The sequence below is a fragment of the Corvus moneduloides genome, chromosome 2, assembly GCF_009650955.1.
Source record: "Corvus moneduloides isolate bCorMon1 chromosome 2, bCorMon1.pri, whole genome shotgun sequence".
NCBI lineage: Eukaryota > Metazoa > Chordata > Aves > Passeriformes > Corvidae > Corvus > Corvus moneduloides.
The window spans coordinates 109,214,691-109,237,265 of record NC_045477.1 but is presented as its reverse complement, the minus strand read 5'-3'; the positions used below and the strand labels follow the sequence as shown (position 1 = coordinate 109,237,265).

General features: G+C 41.9%; 1 protein-coding gene across 12 annotated transcripts in view; it reads right to left on the bottom strand.

Moving 5' to 3' along the window:
* The window catches only part of CNKSR2 (connector enhancer of kinase suppressor of Ras 2), a 208,597-nt gene that overhangs the window by 2,678 nt on the left and 183,344 nt on the right, over nucleotides 1–22,575 (bottom strand). For 7 of the 12 annotated variants that reach the window (XM_032100794.1, XM_032100797.1, XM_032100791.1 and 4 more), the window contains one exon: nucleotides 11,835–14,754. In XM_032100794.1, the coding sequence (XP_031956685.1) occupies nucleotides 14,705–14,754 (50 nt within the window). In that variant the 3' untranslated portion in view covers nucleotides 11,835–14,704. Of the gene's footprint in view, nucleotides 1–2,435; nucleotides 2,633–11,834; nucleotides 14,755–22,575 lie in introns of those variants that run through there. The other 5 variants (XM_032100802.1, XM_032100801.1, XM_032100804.1 and 2 more) reach the window with 2 other exon arrangements.

Genomic DNA, 22,575 nt, shown 5'->3' with positions numbered 1-22,575 from the left:
CCTTATGCACCATTGGGGCAGGGGAAGGAATGTATCAATCCCTCTCTGGTCACTGGTTCACAGGGAGCTGAGGGTCACAGTAAGCCTCAGATGTACCCATAGCCACTCACGGCTGTTGCAAGTGGTGGAAGCTGGATGCCACAGCCATAATCCTTGGGAACAGCTAACACAGAGGTTTCCAGCACTACTCCTCAGCACAGGAATGGCGTGGCCACCAGCAATCTCCCCTCCAACCTCCCTGCCAGAGGGGTCTCACACTCCTCATGGCTAACTGACATTTTCCATGTCCATACTATGAGTATGTTAAATCTTTCTGGATAGCATGGCAAGGGGAAGTACCAAGCTGTGTGTGATGGGACAGATCAGAAGGGTCAAAGATATCTTCCATAAGCAGTACTTTCATGCTTTGCAAACAACAGCAAATTAACACTACTTGCTAGAATACTCAATTCCTGAAGAAGAGGGCAAGCTGAGAACAAGCAGTGGAAAAGAAACCATGGGAACTCCTGATCACCATATCTCTGCTTGAACTACAGCAACTTATTTCTCATAGGTTGTGGCTGGTCCCACACATCTGCACTGCCAGCCAGGCAGCTCATACTCAATGACAGGAGAATGATTTTGTGTTATCCCAGGAAAGAGAGCACAGGGGTCTTTCATTAATGACTTAGAAGATGTGACATCAAGAGCTAGAAGCAGTTTGGAGGACTGTCTCTGGATATTACTATGTAGGATAAAATTCAAGGAGAATTCAGAACATCAATGCCAACAGGCCAGCACAACTGGCTGCATTCAGGAAGGAGAAATCAAAGGCACTGATAAAAAGGAAGAATAATTGATTAGGTAATAGCAGTAGCTACTGGTTGATACGATTACCAGTAGGATGGCAGAGGTGGAGCTCTGGGCTGTAATGCAGCTAGTCACAAGTTACCATGATGTCACTACAAACCAAGCATGTGTCACCCTACACTGCTGTTCTATGCAGGAAACAACAATTATCTGCCTTTGCTCCTTGCTGCCATTTTGTTTTCCATTACTGGTGTCATGTACTTAAGAATGATTTGCACCAATCACAGTCCAAACAAGAGTGCTGACAGGCTTAGAAAATATGGCTTATGGACAGAGAATGAACAAATTGTGTTTCCTTGGTCCAAAGGAAAGAAGTTCCAGAGAAGTACAAAACCAGGCACCTGCTGGGTCAAGAGGCTGCACTGGTTTCGGACTTCCCTGAAGGAAAGCAATTTCATTTGCAGGAAGCCATTGGTATAATGTACCTCAGGTACCAATAAACACCAACAAAAGAGACAATTCAGCATGGTAGCAGGCTGCTGATGCTGAACCACAGCTCTGGTGGGAGTGACCCTGCCGTGGTACAAAAGCACAGCTACAGTGTGAACCTCCTGCCACCCTGATGTGTGTGAGAGCCCTATGATTTTGTTTCCATTTCTCATGCTTGTAGAAGCCATGTGGACAGCTTGTGAATGTTGCCTTTTTTTGCCAGCCTGCAATCCTGCAAAGACTCACATACAAAGATAATAATGCAAGCTGCCTTCAATGAGATGATACAGTACAGGAAGTTAAGCATGTGTAGGATTTTTTTTTCAGGATGGGAGCCCCGCAGCATGAAAATTATATTGTTTAAATGCTTCTCTAGGTGACAGAAAACTAAATTAATTAATGTTGATAAAGCCCTCGTTGATGAAAGCTGTTACAAAATGCACTGTAAAATTATCTGGCGACTTAAAATGTGGTAATTTAATATAGTTAACAGGGTCCCTGAGGAAATCCAGCATATTGCTTGCTGAAATCTCTATCAGGAGAGAACTGAAACGGCTGTAACAAACAAAGGAAGCTGACAAGGAGGTTAAATGAGCTGTGGTACATTTAAAATAACCATAAAAATCTTCAAATCTATCATTGCCTCTATCTATTTATTTAATCAATCTTACTGACTAAATACAATGATCCTATCAGCTTACACAGAAACCAAGCACACAGTTTCCTCCTGGACAAGCTCATCAATTAGAAAACAGTCAAGTGTTGCAAGAGATACTGTGCCCTTCTGAAGGCTGGCTTTGCTTAACTTTAGACTTTGGCAATTACAAAGTGGATGTGTTTCGGTAAATGAAAACGTTCAGGGACAAAAAAGGGATTAAGGTTTCCTCCAATAATTTGGCGTCAAATTCTGTTAAACTATCTAGAGGAGGAGCAGCTGACTGAGATTAAATACAAGAAAATAAAGAAATAAAAACTGATCCTCACTTTGACTGCTCTTCCAGGCATGTTTTTCTCTGCTTTTCAAGCAGTGCTTCCCCATGTCGCCCTTGTTTGCACACTGGGCTCAGCCTGGATTCCAGCTGCACACAATAATCTCTGATTACAATACAGCCCAATCCAACCCTGGGGCAGGATTTTTCCTCCCTGTTTTATCTCACCTTTAAAGTGCTTTTCAGAATTCGCAGCTGGTGCAGTTTTTCATTGACTACTGGATCACTACATCTCTTTATAAAAAATTTCTTATACTCCAGCTTAGTGGTAATCCGGTGTTCTCCTAAAGGAGACAGGCTGGCCTGCTCCAAGGCTCTGTACAAATCTTGCAAGGAGTCTGCTGTTTTTTCCTCTATAGTTTCAACTGTAATGAGACAAAGGGGAAAACAAAAAAAGGAGGAAGAAATAGAGAAAGGAACAATGTATCATTAATGTGATTATATGAAGACCTATCAAAAACCTTTGCAAAATGTCTAACAGGTTTAACTAGACCATAAAGAGAATGTTTCACACCTCCTAAGTTCCAGAAAAAAGTGCTGCGATGGCTCCTTCTTGCTATTGCCTTCAGAAGAAAGGGAGAAAAACTTTCAAGAATGTAAAATATTGACACACAGAGAAAGAGGGAAAAAACAGAAATAGTGCAAGATGCAGTAATATTAGAGTGACTTACTACCAGAAATCAGATGTCTGGTACTGCAATTATATAATTCTGGTGACTTCCTTATTACAAGGAGAGGAAGCCCTGGAAGGATCCTGCTGAGGAACCCATCAGGGATCAGCTCTCAGACTGAAAGTGATGGTAACAGCACTCAAGAATATGTGATGGTGGCCCTGGAATGACATGACCTTTTCCTTCCTAGAAAATTCCACTTATTTTTGCCTCTTATTTTTGATACTCAGTAGTGTTGTTCAATCCTCAATAAAGCTGTCACTTATGGTGGTCTGTTACTTTACTATTACCTGAAGGTTCAGCAGCAGACTACTAAACATAAGAGCACAACCATGACTTGGCAGCACAGCAAACCAAAAAAGAGCTGTCTGCCTTATAGTTTGGTTTTTAAAAATTAAAATTTATTATATAATATACCAAAATATATAAATATAAAAAGTATTTATTTATTATAGGTTTAAAATATTTGTTCTAACTAGTACTGAAAGCATTTAAAAGGAAAAAATATAAAAGAAAGGTTTTGCTTCTCTAAAACTAAAGCAAGCAAAAGCTGGGGATGAAGTATTACTCTGATACGAGCATTTCAAATGCTTCATTTAGAAAACATCAAACCACTTCAACCTTTCACACAACGTTTCCCCCAGAGGAAACTGTTTGGTGACTCCGTACAAGCTTTGCGAGCATCAGTGCAGTGTCAGGATTAGCGTGATCAGGAGTGGTGATCAGGATGAGCCAGGGCAGCCCTTGGGACAGTGTTAGCTGTGTCCCTTAGCTCTGTCCCTGCTGCCCCTTGCACACTGACACACATGTTCATGCAACAGCCAGACACCACCTGTGCATGGCCTCCTGGTTGCTTCTAGAGCCCTCGGGATCCTCCCAGACAGTCTTGGCTTTCCAAGTGGTGCTTGTTTTCCTGGTTCAAGGTGCCTGTGTCCTCGGGAGGCTTTCCTAGAAGCTCTTTAGGAAGGCTGCTTGGTTTCAGGCATTAGCTTTACCCTGAGACTGACCCTGCTCCAAGACAGTAATTTCTACTGGCTGAAACTTTACCACAATACTGAAGTACCCTTGAGTGGCAGTATCCTCAGGTGATTAGAGGGTTTTTTATCAATCACCAAGAAGAAGACAGTTTGTGTTTAGAAGTGACATTTTTAGCCCATCAAGAGCTACCTGAGACCAGGTATTGTATGCATCCCATTCGAGCCCATACTATGCAGTAGGGCAACGAGTTTTCTCAGGCTCAGGCAAGAACTCCAGAAACCTAAATCTCCTCACCCCATCACAAAAAGTGTTTGTGTTTGTACAGATCTTTATACAATCCAAGAATTTTGCAATCAGTAACTAATCTAGCTTCATCTCTCATCAGTTTATTCCTTTGCCCTTTTAAAGGGCAACTGTCTTTAAAGCACACATTTTAATTTTCTTTTTTTAAGAGATATGGAAGTGAAGAAGGGTTGGAGACCTTTTATCGATGGAAGTATTTTGAGTCTGCACAGAGCTCCCTAAATCATCCCATCCTGTGCTACCCTGCTTGGCGAGCTGGGTTCATCACTGTCAATGGTGGCCAAGACTGAAATAAAATAGAAATGAGATGCTTTTCTCTTTCTTGGAATTTTCTTATTAAAACATTTAATAGGCTAAAGGGCAAAAGATTCAGTAGCTGAATACTTAGAGAGTGGTTAAAATCTCCTGTGGTCTTGATTTTTATGCTTTCTTAAGAAGTCCATGCAGCAATGAGGTCAGAAGTTTGGGATCTCTCTATCAGTTCCTATTGCTGAATGCTGATGTCCATCAGTCTGACAGCTGTGGAAGGGGAGTGATTTGCTAAAGGGCAAAGGGAAAAAAAACCTTCTGGTCTGACACAGGAGTATTTGACATATGTTTCTCTCTCTCTCGCCTTCTCATCTCTTGCTATTCAAGGCAAAAAAGATCTTTCCTCAGGTGTCTCTTCCCCAGCAGGACTGCCAAGGTTGTACCCTGAGGGGATTAGTACAGGCATGGCTTGCTGAAGAAGCAGGCCAGCCCTTTGACTCTGCACCATCTGAATTTACGTTGCTAGAGTGACCTAGAGCCTGGACTGGTAACCAGCCACCACATCCGGGCTTGCCATCAAAAATCCATGGCTTCCTAAAACACAAAAGCTCCCACCAAGACAAAGGACAGCATTTGAGTTCAACCCTAAGGTTCAATACTGAATGACAAGTGCCTTTAATGAACCTGGATGGCCCCTGTGAGTATAAACCCTGTGCCAGGGGGCTTGTCCTTCCCTCCCTCCCTGCACTCTGGCCTGGGATCTGCATGGCTGGTGCTCCTCAGGGCTCATCCTCTGGGACAAGCAGCCACCACTAAACATGGGCTTCAGAGTGACTGCGGACACCGGACTTCTACCCTCGCCCAGACGGGAACAGCTCTGAGACCACACAGGAAAGGCACAGGACTGTGGGGGCAGGACACAGGCTGGGTTAGGCAGCAGAACCCTGACAGAAGGTTTCTGGAACACATCAGCACATCACCTCCACACGGCTGGGGCTGCCTCCCCCAGACTCTGTCACTGACTTGGTGATGTCACTACCAGCAGCTCATCAAAAATGGGACAGGATTTCCTAAAAAGGAAAGCGGAGAGAAGAAAAACAGGTCCCTTAAATGCCTTGCTGCTGCTGAGGCTGGGGAAGCTCTAAAGAGGGCAAGATGCCTTGGTCCACCCATGGTGGGAGAGAGGGCAGTGGGCGTCACGCAAACACATCCCAAGCCCTTAATATTTTCCGGAGAAATGCTGAAGGTGGTGCTGCTGCTCTCAATGGCTCTCAGTAGGCGGGAATGAGATTACACACACATCTCCCCTCCCTCAGCCTTCTGCTAGAGCCTTTGATTGATTTCCTGTAGGTGTTGGTGAAACCCTTGGCACCATAAAGCATCTGAGGTATTCTGTTAGATATAGAGCAGAGCTTAAAACATATTTTCTTTTTTTAAATTGATGGACTTGTATGCAAGTCATGCTATTACAGCATGGCTGTCTTGTTAAGGAAGAATAAGACCTCTGGTAATGTGTTTAAGTAGAAAATGTGGTTTAATAGAATTTGCAGGTGACCTCAGAGCAGCAGCCAACACAACAGTTGTTTTTCACACTCATTTGGCTGCTGAGTCATGGGTTGCATCTTTCGTGTTTCTCTGAATGCACTGCCAGGTCACTGTTTACACATACTGCTGAAAAGCAGGGTCTCTGCTCTGAAGTGGTGATTTTGTCCCCTGCCCCACACAAGCCTGAACAACTCTGTAACTCAGGAGCAGAAATAAAGCTGCAGAAACTTCAACACATGGGATCTAAATCTGGTGGGAACCCGATCTTCCAAAAGCAAGAATACACAGGCACTGAATTTTGTAACAAAGCAGCTCCTGCTGTCTTCAAGTGAATGCAAAGCCATTTGCATTCAATTCTGCAGATAAAGAATACATCAGTCTAGTAAATGTTGTGCTATTATTTTGCACTATTCTGCTTTCCACAGGAAAAGTTTCTGAACGTTTTGTACTTTGCCCTCTCTTCTTACAATGCAGTAAATATTTGTAACTACTTTTACATTTTCTCAGGAGAGAGAGATGAAGATTATGGCTGGGTAGGTGAAACTCCAAGAGGTCAGGAACCGTTTGGGTTCTTGGCATTCAGGAAAAACTGGTGGGATTTCTCATATTGTGTTGTCATTTGTTGTTGAAAAGAGCATGCACCAAGCTCTGTGATGTACTAAGTGTAACCACCTCCTGCCTCTGTTAGGCAATTCATCTTTCCATTATTTCCCTCTTATAAACCAAGATCATAAGAGCATAAGGTACTGATGTGAAAAGTGACCAGAGAGAAAGTTACCATTGGTATTTACATGGATCAAGAGATGATTAGTCCACAGAAACTGATGATTCAGGAAGACGGTACTGAATTAGAACCCTGTAGAAGGTCACCACTGCAACCCAGGTGGCTAACACACTGCTCTCTGGACACAGAGAATCTCTAGGCACACACTTCTCATAAATCTGCTCTAAATATATGGAATAACCTCCAGCAGTTTTAAGTGGAGGTGCCTGCACTTCTGTGATTCACTTTTCTGTTAAAGCTCAAGCTGCCAAAATCTTGCATGGTTTGCATCTTTCACTGAGGTACCAAAGGAGCCCGTGGTTTCACCTGGGGCTATGAGTGAACAGAACTGCCTATGTAAGGATAGTTAATAAATTTTGTCACCTACCCTGCTGACAAGGTCATATTTTTCAAGGATCAAAGCTCTTCATTGGGGCCCCTTTGGTCTTTGCCAGTGCCTCCAGACACCACCCAGGCTCAATCCCGTTGCCTTTAGACTTCTCATCCTGACTGATGGACACCACTACCACCCTGATGGAATTCTCCATTTTCCTATTATCCTCTTTTCTGTTGGCTACCTTTACTGCTTAGTGACGCACTTTCCTTTGCTGTGCAACTCCTCTCACACACGCCCACTCCTCTCCTTGCAATCAGGCCTGCATTGGAACAGAAGTACCACCCTCTGCAAATCCCCAGAAAGCCAAGCTGCTGCAAAGTCTGTGACAGAAACAAACAAGGCAAAGTCAGACTGAAATCCCCAGGCTCCACTGAAATTTAAACTCCCATTTTCACTCCTTTTGGTGAGCTCACTCCCTCTGGCAGAGGGACCAGCTAAGCTCAGCTTTCTCAGGATCTTAAAGAGGCAATTTTGTTAGAATACATCACTAATTACATTATTAAACAGCTGCCATGTTATTTCCCCCCTACAAATCCCAAAGATCTGCTTCCAGTTTGAGAGCTACACCTTTTTGCTTCCCGTTTTGTGCAGGGGAGGCACCTACCTCAAGTATCCCAGAGACTTTCTGCGAGTGGCAGTAAATACTCCCCCAAAACAAGAAGCATCCCAGGCCTCTGGGAAACGGTCTCAAGTTAGATAAAGCAGCCTTGGATGCACAAACCTCTGGGTGTTTTTTTTTTCTTTGCCTTCTTGACCCTGATGTGTCTATGTTGGCAAAAGACACACTGGTCTGCCACAAGCCAACTAATAACTGATATAATCCCAGTAGCAACAAAGCATTTGTGATCTTCCTGTGCCACAGCATGTTCTCTCTGCCATGTCTAACAACAGGGACTATCAAACCTTGCCTGGTCCTGCAGTAGTTTCACTGATAGGATGGTAGAGCAGCACACAGATGCCTGCTGACCTCTTGGGAAGGTGGGAGCCTCCTGCAGCAAACTCTCCAGCCCCGGCTCAGGCTGTGCCAACAGGCAGGCAAAGGCTGTGGCCACAGCGTGCAACAGCCTGACCGAGCTTGTAAACCCCAGGGAACAGTTAGGAGAGGGACTGAAGGAATCCCCTAGATACAAGGGGGAAAAGTAGAAGGATGAAAAGAGAGTGGATGTGGATTTTAGCAATGTTGTAGGGGAGAGGAGAAAAGAAATCCTCCAAAGAAGCAGTTGGTTTCGCAGTGCAAGGCTTAAATCCATTTTTGCTGCGGTTCAGGTTCATCATTAAGAGTCCAAACTGCCCAAGAGAGACATACCCAAATGCTTGTAACACAGAGATACAGGAATTAATAATTTTTTACACTGTTTAGATGACTGGCTGGCAGACTAAGGTATGCATTTCTTTTCCCCCACCAACTACAAACAAAAAGAAACAAAACGGTGAAATCGATGTAAGGCTTCCAGGGAGATGTTGCCCACACAGCTGTGGCTGTGCATGAGGTCACTCCTGCACAGGTACGGGGGGAGCTACAATAACATGGAAAGTCAGCTCCTGGTAGGAAAATGTTACAAGCCACATCCCTAATTATTGAGAAAAGGAAGAAGCAACACAGTATTTAAGCCTGGCAGGGTACAGCAGGCAGGAAGTGCAATAAAATGCAGGTCTACATGGAAACAGCTGCTAATCATCTGCTCTGGGTAAGATAGGACAGATTTCCCTTTTAAAGTACAAGTAGAAACCTATGATATGTCCTATGCCACTTTAAAATCAAGGCCTGACTGGATATGTGAATACACCTGTAAAAACACACACACACGAGCATACTAATGTTTTCTACAAGTGAAGAAAAGTTTAAGCAAGCTGATTTAAAACTAAATTAAAACTAAAACAGGGGCTTCTTGTGCAGCACCTGGTCTCCGCAATCCTTCCCTCTGGTACTGCTTCCCTTTCCCTGCCTTTTTCTGATTCACTTAATCCTCTGTCCTTCCTGTCCCTGTGTATGTGAAAGTGCAGAATTTTCCCAAAAGTCTTGAATCAAGGAAGGGAGGAACATTGTTTAAAAACAAGCTTTGATCATTGTGTTTGGTGAAATAATGGTAGCTGGAGGATCATTAAATTTTAAATTTATTGTATTTATTTTTTTGTATTTATTCAATGCAGGTATTAAATCTGGATTTTATACCATCATTTCCTCTAAAGTGGAAGTATTTTTGGGTTACCAGGATGGTTGTACACAGTTTCTATTCTCTCCTATTACGCAAACCTGCAGACAAAAAAAGGTATTCCCTAGAGAGGCTGCTCACTGAAAGCACCAACACAACAGAGTCCTGCACTTGCTGGAATTTTCCACCCAATGGTACCAAGGCTGCTGCTCCTCTCACATGCAGGAACATCTTGAAATAAAGTGAACTGTGCAGGCAAGTGGAAAACTCAACTCCCACATGATAGATTTCTGAAGGTATTTCAGGCATTTTGCACTACAACCAAGTTCAATATCACAAGGAGGTAGGTACCATCTTTTAAAAGATCTAGCCCTAGCCTTTGTAAGGCCTGACAGATGCCAAGCCTTTGCTGTGACACCAAAGGTTTAATTGTTTTGTGAACTATTTATGGCACTAGCAGTTTTCCTTTTGGGTCAGTAGATCCCTGTGAATCTCTTTTCCACTGGTCACCTTTCTGGGGATGTCTGAAGGACAAGCTGCCTGCACCCTGCCATGGCCCTGTGAGCCCCCAGTGCCCTGCTGGCTGCAGTGTGAGCTGGCAGGCAGGAGCATGTTTACATGTTCAACCTCCAGCCTTCATGGGACACCTGAGCTGGTCTTGCTCTGAGTCTCACACCCACCTCAGGCACCTCTCTTCAGCTTCCCACACAACTGGAATTGCTTACTAAAACCAGCTGACACTAAACTCAGCATAAGGAAAAACCCTCGATGCCTCTCCCTGCAGATCTGCATTGTTGAGCTGACAGTAACGTTCAGCCATTTTTGACATCCACTCAGCAGTGAGGGACAGGTGCCAGCTAACAGTTACTGTGTGAGTGAGAAGGGACACACAGAGGGAACAACCAGCTCGTTCTGTTCGTGCTGCCTCTTGACAGCTCTTGCACACCTCAAATAAGCATCTGTAGCTCCCCCTTTGCTCACAGTCCTGCTGTTTCATGAGGTTATATTGGTGGGCTGTGATTTCGGAGAAGCCGTAAGAATGAAGTCACTCCGAAGCTTCCCAAAGTAAAGGAATTCTGATCGGTGGCAGAAGTTTTCCACAGTAGAGTTGTAGTTGCAGCCTTCCTTGGTTTTGGATGTGGTATTCTACTCATTAAGCTGCCTATGAAGACACCAGTTTAACCTTAATCTGCTGATTTTAGTGACTCTTTGGGAGAATTTTACACAATGAAATAGGATATCCTGACATTTTTCTGTGCCACACACTGATATAAGTGCTGTTTAATTTTACCACAAGCTACCAATGCTGAAGTGAAATAAGCAGACCAATCACATTTTGATGGTACACTTTCCCTTGGGCCCTGCAGTTCAAAAACAATGGAAAACCTGTATTTATGAGGAAAGCTAGGTGCTGGAGCAAACTGGGAAAAATTGCTAGACATGTGGGGATTCTGTAACTTTTTATCAGGATGAGGAGTTCCCTACAAAAAATAATTCCCAAGTAATACATAGAAGCAATTACTCCTTGAAGAAAATATTGTTTTTACAAACCTAAGCTGTTGCAGCACTCAAAGTTGTAAAAGGTTAAGTGATAAATGATATGGACCCAGCGACATTACTCACCAGTCAGAATCAAGCCACAGTCACACTCACACAACTGCAGCGCCTGTCAGGGTTTATGGGGTTGATATCTGAAAGCAAGCCCCAGCAGATGGGGGTCATGTTCCTGGTGAGCAACACCCACCCGGAAAATGAACTCTACTTCAGGCTACATCCCAAGTTGCTTATTTGTATGAAAATGTAGCACTGAGAGTGAAGTTTTCCAAAACACTTGCATCACTGAGGAATTGCAATCTTACTTTCAATATGGGAGAAACATGGAAAATTAGTGGGCAGGGGCCTGGTTAATTGAATCTCTGCCTCAGTTACCTATGTAAGACACTGTGGTCTGCTGGGGAAGCACCTCCTGAGGTTTTTCTGAAAGGGGCCTGAAATACTTCCCAAAACGTTACCCCAGAAGATGTCTTTATTCAGATATTCAGATTTATTATTGGATTTATAATTCCACGTTATGATAGCTGCACTGATTAGATTCCAACCTAATTAAGCTGCACCCTGATTTACATCTTATTTATGCAGGCCACAACACTGCCAAGTATTAGGCACCCCCTGTCAGCTTCTGAATTCCCATCACACCCCCATGGTCTGTAAGCACTGCACAGAGTTCAAAGTACCTTTCAGAACAACAGCTCTTGCTGCAATGACAGAAATGCAGTAATACCATGTGGCTTTTCTAGACATCATTCATGTCATCAGATGTCAGAATGAACTTGTGAACACGTATGAACCTCAGCATAAAGTGCTCTCAAAACTGGCATGAGAGTGGTCACAGCAGAAAGGTCCATTTCCCATCTGTTGGGCACAATGTGTTTGCCACAAAAGAAAGAAGAGAAAGGAATTGAACGTCAGCCCTGACAGACAATGGTTATGCAAAAGCAAGACCGAAAATTTGCTGGCTTATTTCCTTTATTAAGCCCAAAGTAACACCTTTAAAAAATCCTGACTTCATGAATAAATCAAATGCCTTCATTAAAGAAACATTTACTGCCATTTTCTATACTTTATTTTAAGGCATACAGAAAAATATTTAACAAATGTGTATGCAATTAAATGCCAGGGACTGCTAATTACAGCCCTTCTGAATGCCTCTGCAAAACAAAGATACTCAATACAATATGTTAGAAAGGGTGGGGAAAAGAAAGAGAGGAAGCTGAAGACAATCTAATACACATTAGTGCAGATAAATGCTGGCCTTTGGCTACGAGCAGCAAATAAGCCATCAGTGTAACCCCAAATGGCAGCCAAAGGACAATTCAGAGTCACATCCTTGCTTCCGCTTCTCTAATTCATTTCCAAAACATTTCACCTCTAACTAATTATGGAATTTAATGACAGAATGTAAAGGACTGGCTGGGGTTGCAGGCCATTCCAACAAGGCTTTAATGACATATCCTTCAGGTTGCAGAATCTTTATGTACTTAGCAGTGATTTATCATCCCTGGCAGAGGCAGGTACTTCAAAGGCAACCTTATATAAAAAATAAATTCTGCCTTTGCCAAGCATTGGAAAGAGCACTAAATTAAATTTTAAAATCAATTCCTACAGACAAACTCAGTGGGTTTGTCTATCTGGCCAACAGGCAAAAATTTATGACAGTACAGTTTTGTAATCAATAATAGCAATACAGTGCATGTTTCTGATTAGAAAAAATTAAAGATGCCAAAACCAACATTGTTAAATATTTAGGCTGTTTTGTGACAGTCCCATTAAGCAGAAACATAAAACATGCATTTTGATGAATTTCCAACTAGTTTATGTCATACTGTACTTTTTATTTTTCAAAAAAGAATATTAAAACTATTATAAGCTTTGTCACCTGCTGTAAGGCAGAATGATGTAATTTTATTCACTGCACATTTCCTGTTTGTGAGGCAAAAAAGCATAATTTACTTCTTTATAAAAGGGAAATATATATATAACTATATATATATAATTTTATTGGTATTAACATAATGCAATACCATACATTGAGCAAACAGAAAGAAAACATTTCAAAATACATTTTTTAAAAGTATCTCCCTGTAAGATAGTAAGAAATATCAAGTAATTAGCATTAACATTATTACAATACACCCTTAGCCAAATATATTAAGGAAAATCCACATTCTAATCACAGAGATAGAGGCAAACATCAACCCATAGGGGACTCAGAACATAATGATAAATACAATATCTGAATCTACTCTGAGTGACATCCAGACAAATACTGGCCCCAAAACAGCCCTCTGGAGTCTGGGTGTTATACAGAGAATACTTTGTGCCTGCTTGGCCAGGCATCATCACTCACATGTTTTAGTCCTAGAAGATAAAGAGGAACTGAAGAGTTTAACTGCAGAGTCTAATAAATCTCAGCGTGAGGTATCTTCTCCGTCATCCAAACGAGTGCCAGTGTACCCTCTGGGAATTCATTACAAACCATTAGATAAATGGAAGTCTCTGAAAGGTCTGTACATACCTCCACTTGACAGAATACACTTAGTTTAGCATGACACAGTAAGGAAACTTCCTTCACTAATGTGAAGCACGCTTAAATGACACGACTCTGTCTGGTTGGCCTGAATGGGTTCACTGGAGTTCAGTACAAGCAATGGGAAATTACAGTTACCATGGCTGAATCCCTCTTTAATTCCTCGAGGTGTGCAGAACAAAACTGAGTGACATCAAAGCCCTTCCCCTGCCAAGACCCTCTTCCCCTTCCGTTCTCCCGTGCGGGGGGCAGTATTTTCTGCAAATGTGCTCCATGTAGACTGGATCTGACTTTGTGCCTAGTCCCATTGTGGAAAGGGTGCATTCTTCAAAAGACTGGCCATGCCCTTTGACACCTTCCTGGAGGCCTCATATTCAGGCATGTGGTTGTCTATGCTTTAACAGGTCTGTTCTCTGTTATAAACATCAAAGTTATTCAAGAAGAACTGACTTTCTGAACGGAGGCCATTAGGTTGCTTGCAAGAGGCTGAAGTTGAGTCTCCGTCGTGCCAATTCTCTAATGATAAGTTTATCAACCTTTGAGTCCAATCGGTTCAGTGCCAAGAGATGTGGATCCCATTTGACATGGAGAGGTGCTATCAACTCTCGCAGTGTATTAGCCTAATATGATAAAGCAGTGATACAATATGTTGAAAGATCGGTGATGTGCCATTATTTCCATATCATATTAGTAAATTAGAAATATTATCATGCAAACAAGAGCAAATAGCAAGTCTGGCATACAGTAGCAGCACTACAGAGCCTTTCTAATCTGCATGCAGCTATGCTCGTGAGGACAGAGACATGGCACTGTTCTGCTATTACACCTCACTCCATTAAAATATCCATCCCTGATGCAAAAGAGGTATTTAGGGCAGAAAGTTATATATTCTCTTTTTGTAGATATGTTTTCAAAAAGAAAAAAGAACAGAACAAAGACCAATTAAAAAAACCCCAAACAACCCACAAATAAAACAAGAGAACAATACACATCCTAACCAACTTGGTAGGTTTTCTCCATGTTGAAGACACATTAGCTCATTTGGAAGCACTGGGAAAGGGTCACATGAATGAGGAGAATGGAAGCAAAGAATGTGCCCCAAATCCACCAAACGTGCTACAAACACAGAAAAATATCCTGGTGGCAACTTATGCGTGAACTAGAAAAAGAGGTGGCACAACACAATCTGGCTCCTTTCGTTCTCCTAGCTGACAGTCCAGCGTTGTGCAATGTTGGGTGAAGGATAAGATACAGAGCTAGGAGATCATGTGATTTTGCAACCACACTGACATTACACACTTCCATAAGCTAGGGCTTGAGAACTCGAGAATCTTTGTGGACCTGTGTTAGCAAAGAAAAGAGAAAGAGAGAGGTGGAATAAACAGCATACAGCTAAATTGTTTACTTAGAGTTTCTGTGTGGAAATGCAGTCTCTGCACAGGCAGTTTCAAAAGCCTGGCTGCTCTCAGTGCATTCCTTATTCTATTGTCTACTACACTAAATTGTAATAAAAAACTAAACTCCATGGATCTTAACATCCATTGTCATTTTGAATCCCAGATATGAAATAGCTGGGGGATGTTTTGTTGTTAAAAAAAAACCACTTTGGGAAAGAGTTCAACTGTGCATAATGTAAAGGTGTACAACAAACTCATTCCAATTTAACTGGTGAGATTTGTTTAACTCTTGTTAAAGAGATTTTTTTTTCCAAAAGACAGGATGGAAAGGAAGGAAAATACCAAGTATTGCCATTTTTATTCTTGAGCATATCACAAACGGTCTGGGAAGCAGAAAAGAAATGTTGTCCCAGTGATAGAAAACACAAGGTAAAAAGAATCCCAGATTGGAAACATTGGTGCCATTTACTCCACACATGGCAGCAATTGGAAAATGAGTTTCAGAGAGCCAGAGGGTGAGCAATGCTATACAGAACTCAAACCCAGTTCAGCCTCTTCTCTATTGCTGAGATTTCCTGGGACTCTGTGCGTCAACAAGGCAAGGAGGAAGAAGAAGTGTGAGGAAAACAGTTTATATATATAACTAAATTCTAAGTATAGCAGTCAAGAGAATATTTTACATAACCTATTGTTTAAAAGAAAAACCATTTGATCCCACAACCAAAATGAAAAAAACCCAAACCCAACCCCCCAAACCAAACCCCAAACCCCTGACAAACAAAAGGCCAAACTAGCACATTTCAGGACTCATGGGGTTGAGGAAAGGGAGACTTTGTACAGTACATAAGGGGATGTTTTTCACATTTTATCCTGTTTTATACTACAAACAGTGGTAGCATTGAAAATAAGAGTCTTGGGTTTATTTGGAAAAAGACACTAAGTGAAAGAGGATACTGCTGCCTCATAGGTATCACTCCTGCAGCTTCAGGAGATCCTGTCACCTTATGGCTGTTGTTCATACAGCTTAATCACTAAGAATTCAGAAAGTTTGGTTTCAAAGGTCAGGCTTTGGCAAAAGAAACTTCCCTTTTTGTGAAACAAGATGGCTGTGAAATAAAGGAGGGTTACTGGAGTTAAGGTAAGGGCATTGTCTAGCAGGTGTCTATACCCAGCTCTTCCTCACACCCAGCTGAGTCCGGCTGGGACGCGTCCTCTGTGTCTGTGGAAGAACTGTGCTACCCTCAACACATGGTGGGACAGGACTTGTGTTATGTACATAAAATTCAACTAAATTTTGCACTAGAAGACTATTTCTGAAAAAACCCTGCAAGTAAGACACACTTTCGTAAAGACTGTTCAGTAATATTGCTAAGGTTTGATTATATAAATTATCAAACACTGGTCATTTTTCACTGTCCCAGTTTGGATTAGTCACTGTGCATGAACATCCTTTCATTAACCTCTTGTGGTAAGTTGTAGCATATACTGTCCTATTTATCTTAATGTGAATATAATTATCAGGCATTAGGGGGGCTTTTCTAAATAGATTTTCAATATCACTTACTGATAGTAACTAAGCATTTAGAAAATCTGCTTTTTAGTTGTAAAATTATTTTTCCTTATCCTTACAAACCCCACATTTTCCTTTCTGTATCAATAACATTAGCAAAATTATTTATGTAAAAAATCTCCAGCATATGGTTTTCTTTCGTAAGGGTTTTAAAATTTGTTTTAAAGGAGAACAAATACAAATAACAAAGAACGAATAACGTGCTTTCGGATGGATACTTATCGACACTACAACTTATGAAACTCATGAGACTTGCAAACATTTTGAAAAGTAAACCAACTGCCATTCACATACAAAAATGAATGTGACCCTGTGAATACAGTGAAGTGAACTTACTGCATTTATCAACCAAATTATGTTTGCATTATGAAAAGAATTTTATGGCAAATGACTTCCCCAGAGTGGTTACAGACACAAAACTGCCTGCTGCAAATCCCTGCCTATTCCTTCAGTTGATGTGGTCATGTGGGATGTGAGGAATCTTACGTCTGAGCAAACCTGCAGCAGTAGGAGGTACTTTACCCACCTAAAGTGGCGGAGACAGGATGCACCTAGGCTGGGACCAACCCACCAAGCAGGAGCAAAAGGATGCTCTGCACACCTTTCCAGGCCAAGTGTCAAAAGCCAATAAAAATGTAAGCAAAGGGGAAGAGAAAGTTCTCTGGAGAAATGTTTGAGAGTCACAATCAATAAGGTCTCAAAACGGCTCTCACACAAGAAGTCCTATTTAAGGAAAGGAGCACAGAAGGTGATACAAGTCTTTCTCTTTGAGACTGATTTATAAATAAATTTTTAAGGCACAGCAGCAGTCACTAATGAGAAGGTAGAAAGTTAGGGTTTTCCCTTTGATGTGTTTTTTTAAATAAAACGTACAAGATTTTACCACTGCCACTTAAGAGTAAAAAACCCCACTTTCTTATGAATCTTCACATTATATATTTTGCCTAAACAGACTACAAGATACCTGGTTATTAAATGGTATGTTTATGATAAATGTTCTTTTCAAAAAAGGGTTAGGTTGAATAACAGCAGGTTAATAAACTTACTTTTTAAATACATACTGAAACTTTAGAAATAGAAATTTCAGACTTCCCTTCCATAGTGACAATCAGTAAACCTGTACCTGCCTTTTGAAGATCTACCCTTTCCTTAGTTTGTATCCTATTTTGTGTACATATTTCTACATCTGTCTGCATACTCAAGAGAGAAGAACTTTGACTGGAAGTCCTTACCTACTATCTGGTCCAATAATGAAGCATATCTAGTTATGCATATTCCCCTAAAGGTAAATACTTTGCATGAGTGATCAGGCTCTGAACAAGAATGAATGTGAAGAACAACGGGGAAGAGAAAACCTTCCCCATGTGCCACAAACTGCTACCTGGCTGCTTCTCTTAGAAGTCCATTGGCAGATACGTGGTCCTCCTTACTAGGGAAATGGCTTTGACACAGAGTCCTGGGGAGGACTGCTGGCAGATCTGCCAACTGTCTATTGCTCAATGGTGGGAAGTTCCCACCATCTCCAGGTCTCAGATGCAGAGATGAAAAGGAGCTGGTAGAGAGCCATGGCCTCTGCACATTATCCTGTAGGAAGCCAGTTAGGTATGGAAGCAACAGCAGGAGTCACCCAGTACTCCTCTGGAGACTGCAGAAAAGGGCACTAAATCAAACAATGATAATACAGGAGTATGCTATCTGCAAGTTTCAGCTTTTCCAACATCACCATAAATGCTTTAGTGTCCTCCATGTCCTCACTGAGGAACACCAAGAGCACAAATGTTCTACAGGAAAGCACCATGGTGCGGAACAGGGACAGCAGGACAGATGGTGGTGACAGCCCACGTCCAACCTCCAGTGCCTGCTCCTCTGCAAGGGCTGCACTCAGTCCCATGAGATCAAGGCAGTGGAAATTACAGGGCTCTGATCAGCAGGCATTTTTCCTCCCACTTACCACAGGCTTTCTAAATTGCAAATGTAACCCATCTCTCCTATGCACTTCATGTACTATAGCTATTGCTAAATAACCCTCTATCTACCCAGTACTAAAGAACTAAATAAACTAAAATCTAGCACATTAAATTGCTAAATTACTAACTCTTACTGTATTATTACAGTGCATTATATTATATTATTCCTAATTCTGCCCCTATTTTATCCCTCCATATTAGATATATCTCATGGTTATTCTTATGCTGTTAAGATACCTAATACCTGCAAAACTCTCTCCTTCAGCTCTTTACCAGGGTCTTACTGGAGTGACAGTTCACAGCTCCAAGATGGAACAGTTGTGTCAGAAAATAAGGTTATTTTTCCAGGGTAGTTGATTTTGTAACCACTGCAAAGTAATACAAAGAGCTGCTTCCAGACAAAGGTTGCCCTCTAATTTGGGACATAAACAGTGAGACACAGTTGAATAACCATGCTCAGGAAAAAGAAAAAAGAGAGCTGGCTGAACTTCTCATAGTTCTATACACATTCAAAAGGCACAGGATGTAATCACAACTTTACCATCCCACTGGGCAGTTTTTGAATTCTGATAATGATATCAAAATTCCTGGATATTGGCACTCTAATTGCTGGATTACACGGAGACTTAAGTTACATAAGCCTACGGGACAAGCCTCACCCAGGAGAAGTCTATGTTACATCCAAAAGACAAGCACATGAGGCATGCATCTAATGGTGAGATTCCTTTCAATACAATTGTTAGTACTATTGTAAGCTAAAACCAGCCAGGCTATGACTGTAATGGCATATAAAGCTCAACGTAATCTACCAAACCTCCTGCATGGTTTATTCTGAGAACTGCTTGAAAAGCCATGTCTTTGTTTCCTGACCATAAAGCAGGAATTGTAGTTCCTGTCTGTCACCCCATGAAAGAGTTAATGTACAACACAAAAGTGGGAGCTGTGTTTCCCAACTAATGCTTTGGACATCAACCCTGAAAAAAAAGCAATGTACTAATTTTTTGCATTGTTATCAACACATCTTTTAATAATGAGTATTTAAGGAGAATTGGTCTTATTATTGTAACAAACTATTCTCTGTATTACATTTTCAACTACTTTTTAAAGCTGTATTTCTGGGAATTTTTTTACATTAACTTACTTTACAGCTTTAAAAGCAGACAGAAACGTATGGAATTAATTATAGCATGAAAAAGTTAAATGTACACAAACAAATTTTTAACTTCAACCAGTAGAAGCCCCTTTGGTTAGTAAAGGCTTTAGCAGCCGATCATCAAGTAACACAATTGCTTTTTCTGGTGGTGCTTTTCATACTGACAACAAAAATACCACTACACCGACAAAATCCCTGGTGTGGCTAAATAACACCCATCCATGTTCCCACTGCCAGGCTACATCCAAGGGCAGTGGATGGAGATGCTGCCCCTGCCACAAATGCTGACAGCTAAAGCAACCTGCCATCCTGGCCTGGGATCCCTTCTCTGACTGGGTCAATAAAAGAGCCACAGATCATCTGAGCACTGCATATTAATATCATCATACCGTGTGGTTAAGGTAAAATGAATGCTGAGAAAAAACTGTTACCTTCTTTGTGCCCCATTTGGCTGAGACTTTTCAGCAGCTTTTGCTAAAACCTCCAACAGGAATGGTGTCAAAACCTGCCCAGCTGGGGAAAATTGGGGAGGCAGATTATTATTATTGTTGTTATTATTATATTAATATTGATTGTGTTGAGATATTCTAATTTAATTTGGAGCTCACTGGAGGGGCCCACACACAAAACATGGACTCTACTATTACTCTTCTGGCAAGGCCAACAAGTGAAATGTTGGCACCACTCCTGGTTGGTTGTGCTGTGTTTAACAAAGGTATTCCCTTCTCTTCTCCGCGTTCTAGCACGCTGACCTGTCAATCCACTTGCCTTGACTGTTCCCAGACAAGTATTGTTGTTCTGCTCTAACTCTATTTTTGATTCAATCAGGTCTCTTTCAGGGTCGAGGAGGACCATATTTAGCAACAAAAATGCTATCAGACCTCACATCAACAACCTGAAATATACTGCACAAAATTAGCGTATAAAAACCCTGCTTTTAGAAGCCTTGCTTTTAATTAGTTTGATTCCCATAAAAATATGACAGGAATCACCTTTCCTGTTCTAAACCAATGATTCAGCTGCTTTCTCGGGTATCTATGGCATCCTGAAAGCCCATCAGAGCAACAAAGAAATGAGCTCCTTGTCTTCCTGGAGTGAATTCCTTACCTATTTGGGAGTATAAGATGAAGAATTATTGATTCAATGTTTCACACCTGTTGGATACTTTCATCTGGTAAATTTAACTTATTTTTTATGAGAATAATTATCTCTATATAAAAAGCTTGCATTGAAAGGTTTTATGTAAGGTACTCTTCTGATAAGCAAAACATTCCTCTGTTGTTTGTTAAGAATTGCTTGCATATTTTTAACATGCAAGAGCTGTTTTCAGAGGGGATCCAATTTTTCCATAAAAATATATATCTTAAGCCGATCATATTCCAAACAATGCCATCACTGGTGTAATAAGAGAAATTCAGGGTTGCACAGGGATTTCATTAGACTAAAGATTCCTGTTACGGGAGTCAAATGCTGAAAATATCAGAAGCTCTTGACTGTTTTTAAACTTTAAAGATAGCAACAAACAGCAAATTTTAAATTATTTCAAATCCCTGAACATGCTGGACTGAATGAGATCTAGCATGGATAGTATCTCTTCAAGCCTGCTAAGACAGTACTTCTATATGCACTTTAGGAGGGGAAAAAACAGCAAACTAATCAAGGGAGTATTTTGTCGTATCACCTTATGTGTTCAAGCTCCTGGCTAAATACTCCTTCAGAAAACCATAAGGCTGCCATTCATGCATGGATAGCAAAAGGCATTTGTCAGACTGGCCAGGAACCCAGACAAAGCTGAAGGATGCCATGCCAGGGTTTCACGGCCCAAGATGCCCAGCCATGCAGGAGTCCTTAGCCCTCCTTCCCAGACTTTTCTGACCCACCAAAGGCCCTCTTGGTGAGAGGACACACTGCACCCAGTGGTTTTTAAGGAAAGATCCTGAGTTCTTGGTGAACTGGTGATAACCAGTAAGTAGTCACATTTACACTTCCATCAACTCCTACTCTTCCACTAATTCCTCCACCAGTTCAGAAGGTTTTTACCCTCAATGACCTTAGCACAAAAGTACAAAGACATCAGTGTGAAAATTGCTTCTCATTAGCCTCTTCCTTGCTAAATCATCCCCAGGCATCTCCAAAACACACAAACTGCCCTGTCACACACAGTTTGGTGCGGCGTAGCTGCCATACTTCTGTATGATGGCATTGTTTCACAGAAAAAAATAATCCTGCACTGAACATATTACAGCACCAATATGTGATTCAGGCCCTGGTTCTCTTCTCCTACATCTGACCCCTTCCCAGTGTGGAAGGGCAGAGCCAGGGAGAGACCTGCTGTCCTCTGGAGTGAGGGACCAGTGCACAGGGCCCACCAGGTACCTATTTCCCTGTTCCTACAGTAGCTCAAGCTCCTCTACTGACACAAACCACCAGAGTTGTGTTGGAGATGGGCACTTCTCAAAGCCTTTTGAGTTGTTAAAAGTGGTGTTCTTTTTCAGGAGAATGAAAACAGGATCTCTGAAGCTTTCAACTGGAAATGAGAGTGCCATCATCTTAGAACGTGCACAACTACTTGCTCCTGCTATCTCAACCAGGTCTTTAGATCACAACCAGGGAAAAATATCTTTAGTTTACTCAAAGGTAACAATATCCAGGAAAAGAGAAGCCTTATTAAAATGAGGACAGCTCTTCCCCAAAGGACTGCTCCAGCTCTGGGAGCAGTTGGGCAGCAAGGGATCTGCTAGTGTGAGATGATGGCTGAGCAGGCAGGGGCAAGGAAAAGGAGTTGGAGAAAGGCAGGCACTGTGTGGGAGGGAGCACCCATTGCAGCTCCACCACTGACACCTGACCCTGGATTTGCTGTAGCTATCTGCTGGGAGGTGGAGACACACTTCAGACATAACTAGTTTTACAAGAAACCTCTCAATCTGGGTAATGACGTGGAGGGCTCAGCCCACTCCCCTGTAAGCCTCCAGTAGTGCTGGTCCCCAGAGCTGCTGAGCACTCAGCCCTTGGTCCTGCCAACAGCGACAGAAAGGGCATCAGGAGGCTTGAAGACAAAATCCCTTACTGTCACCA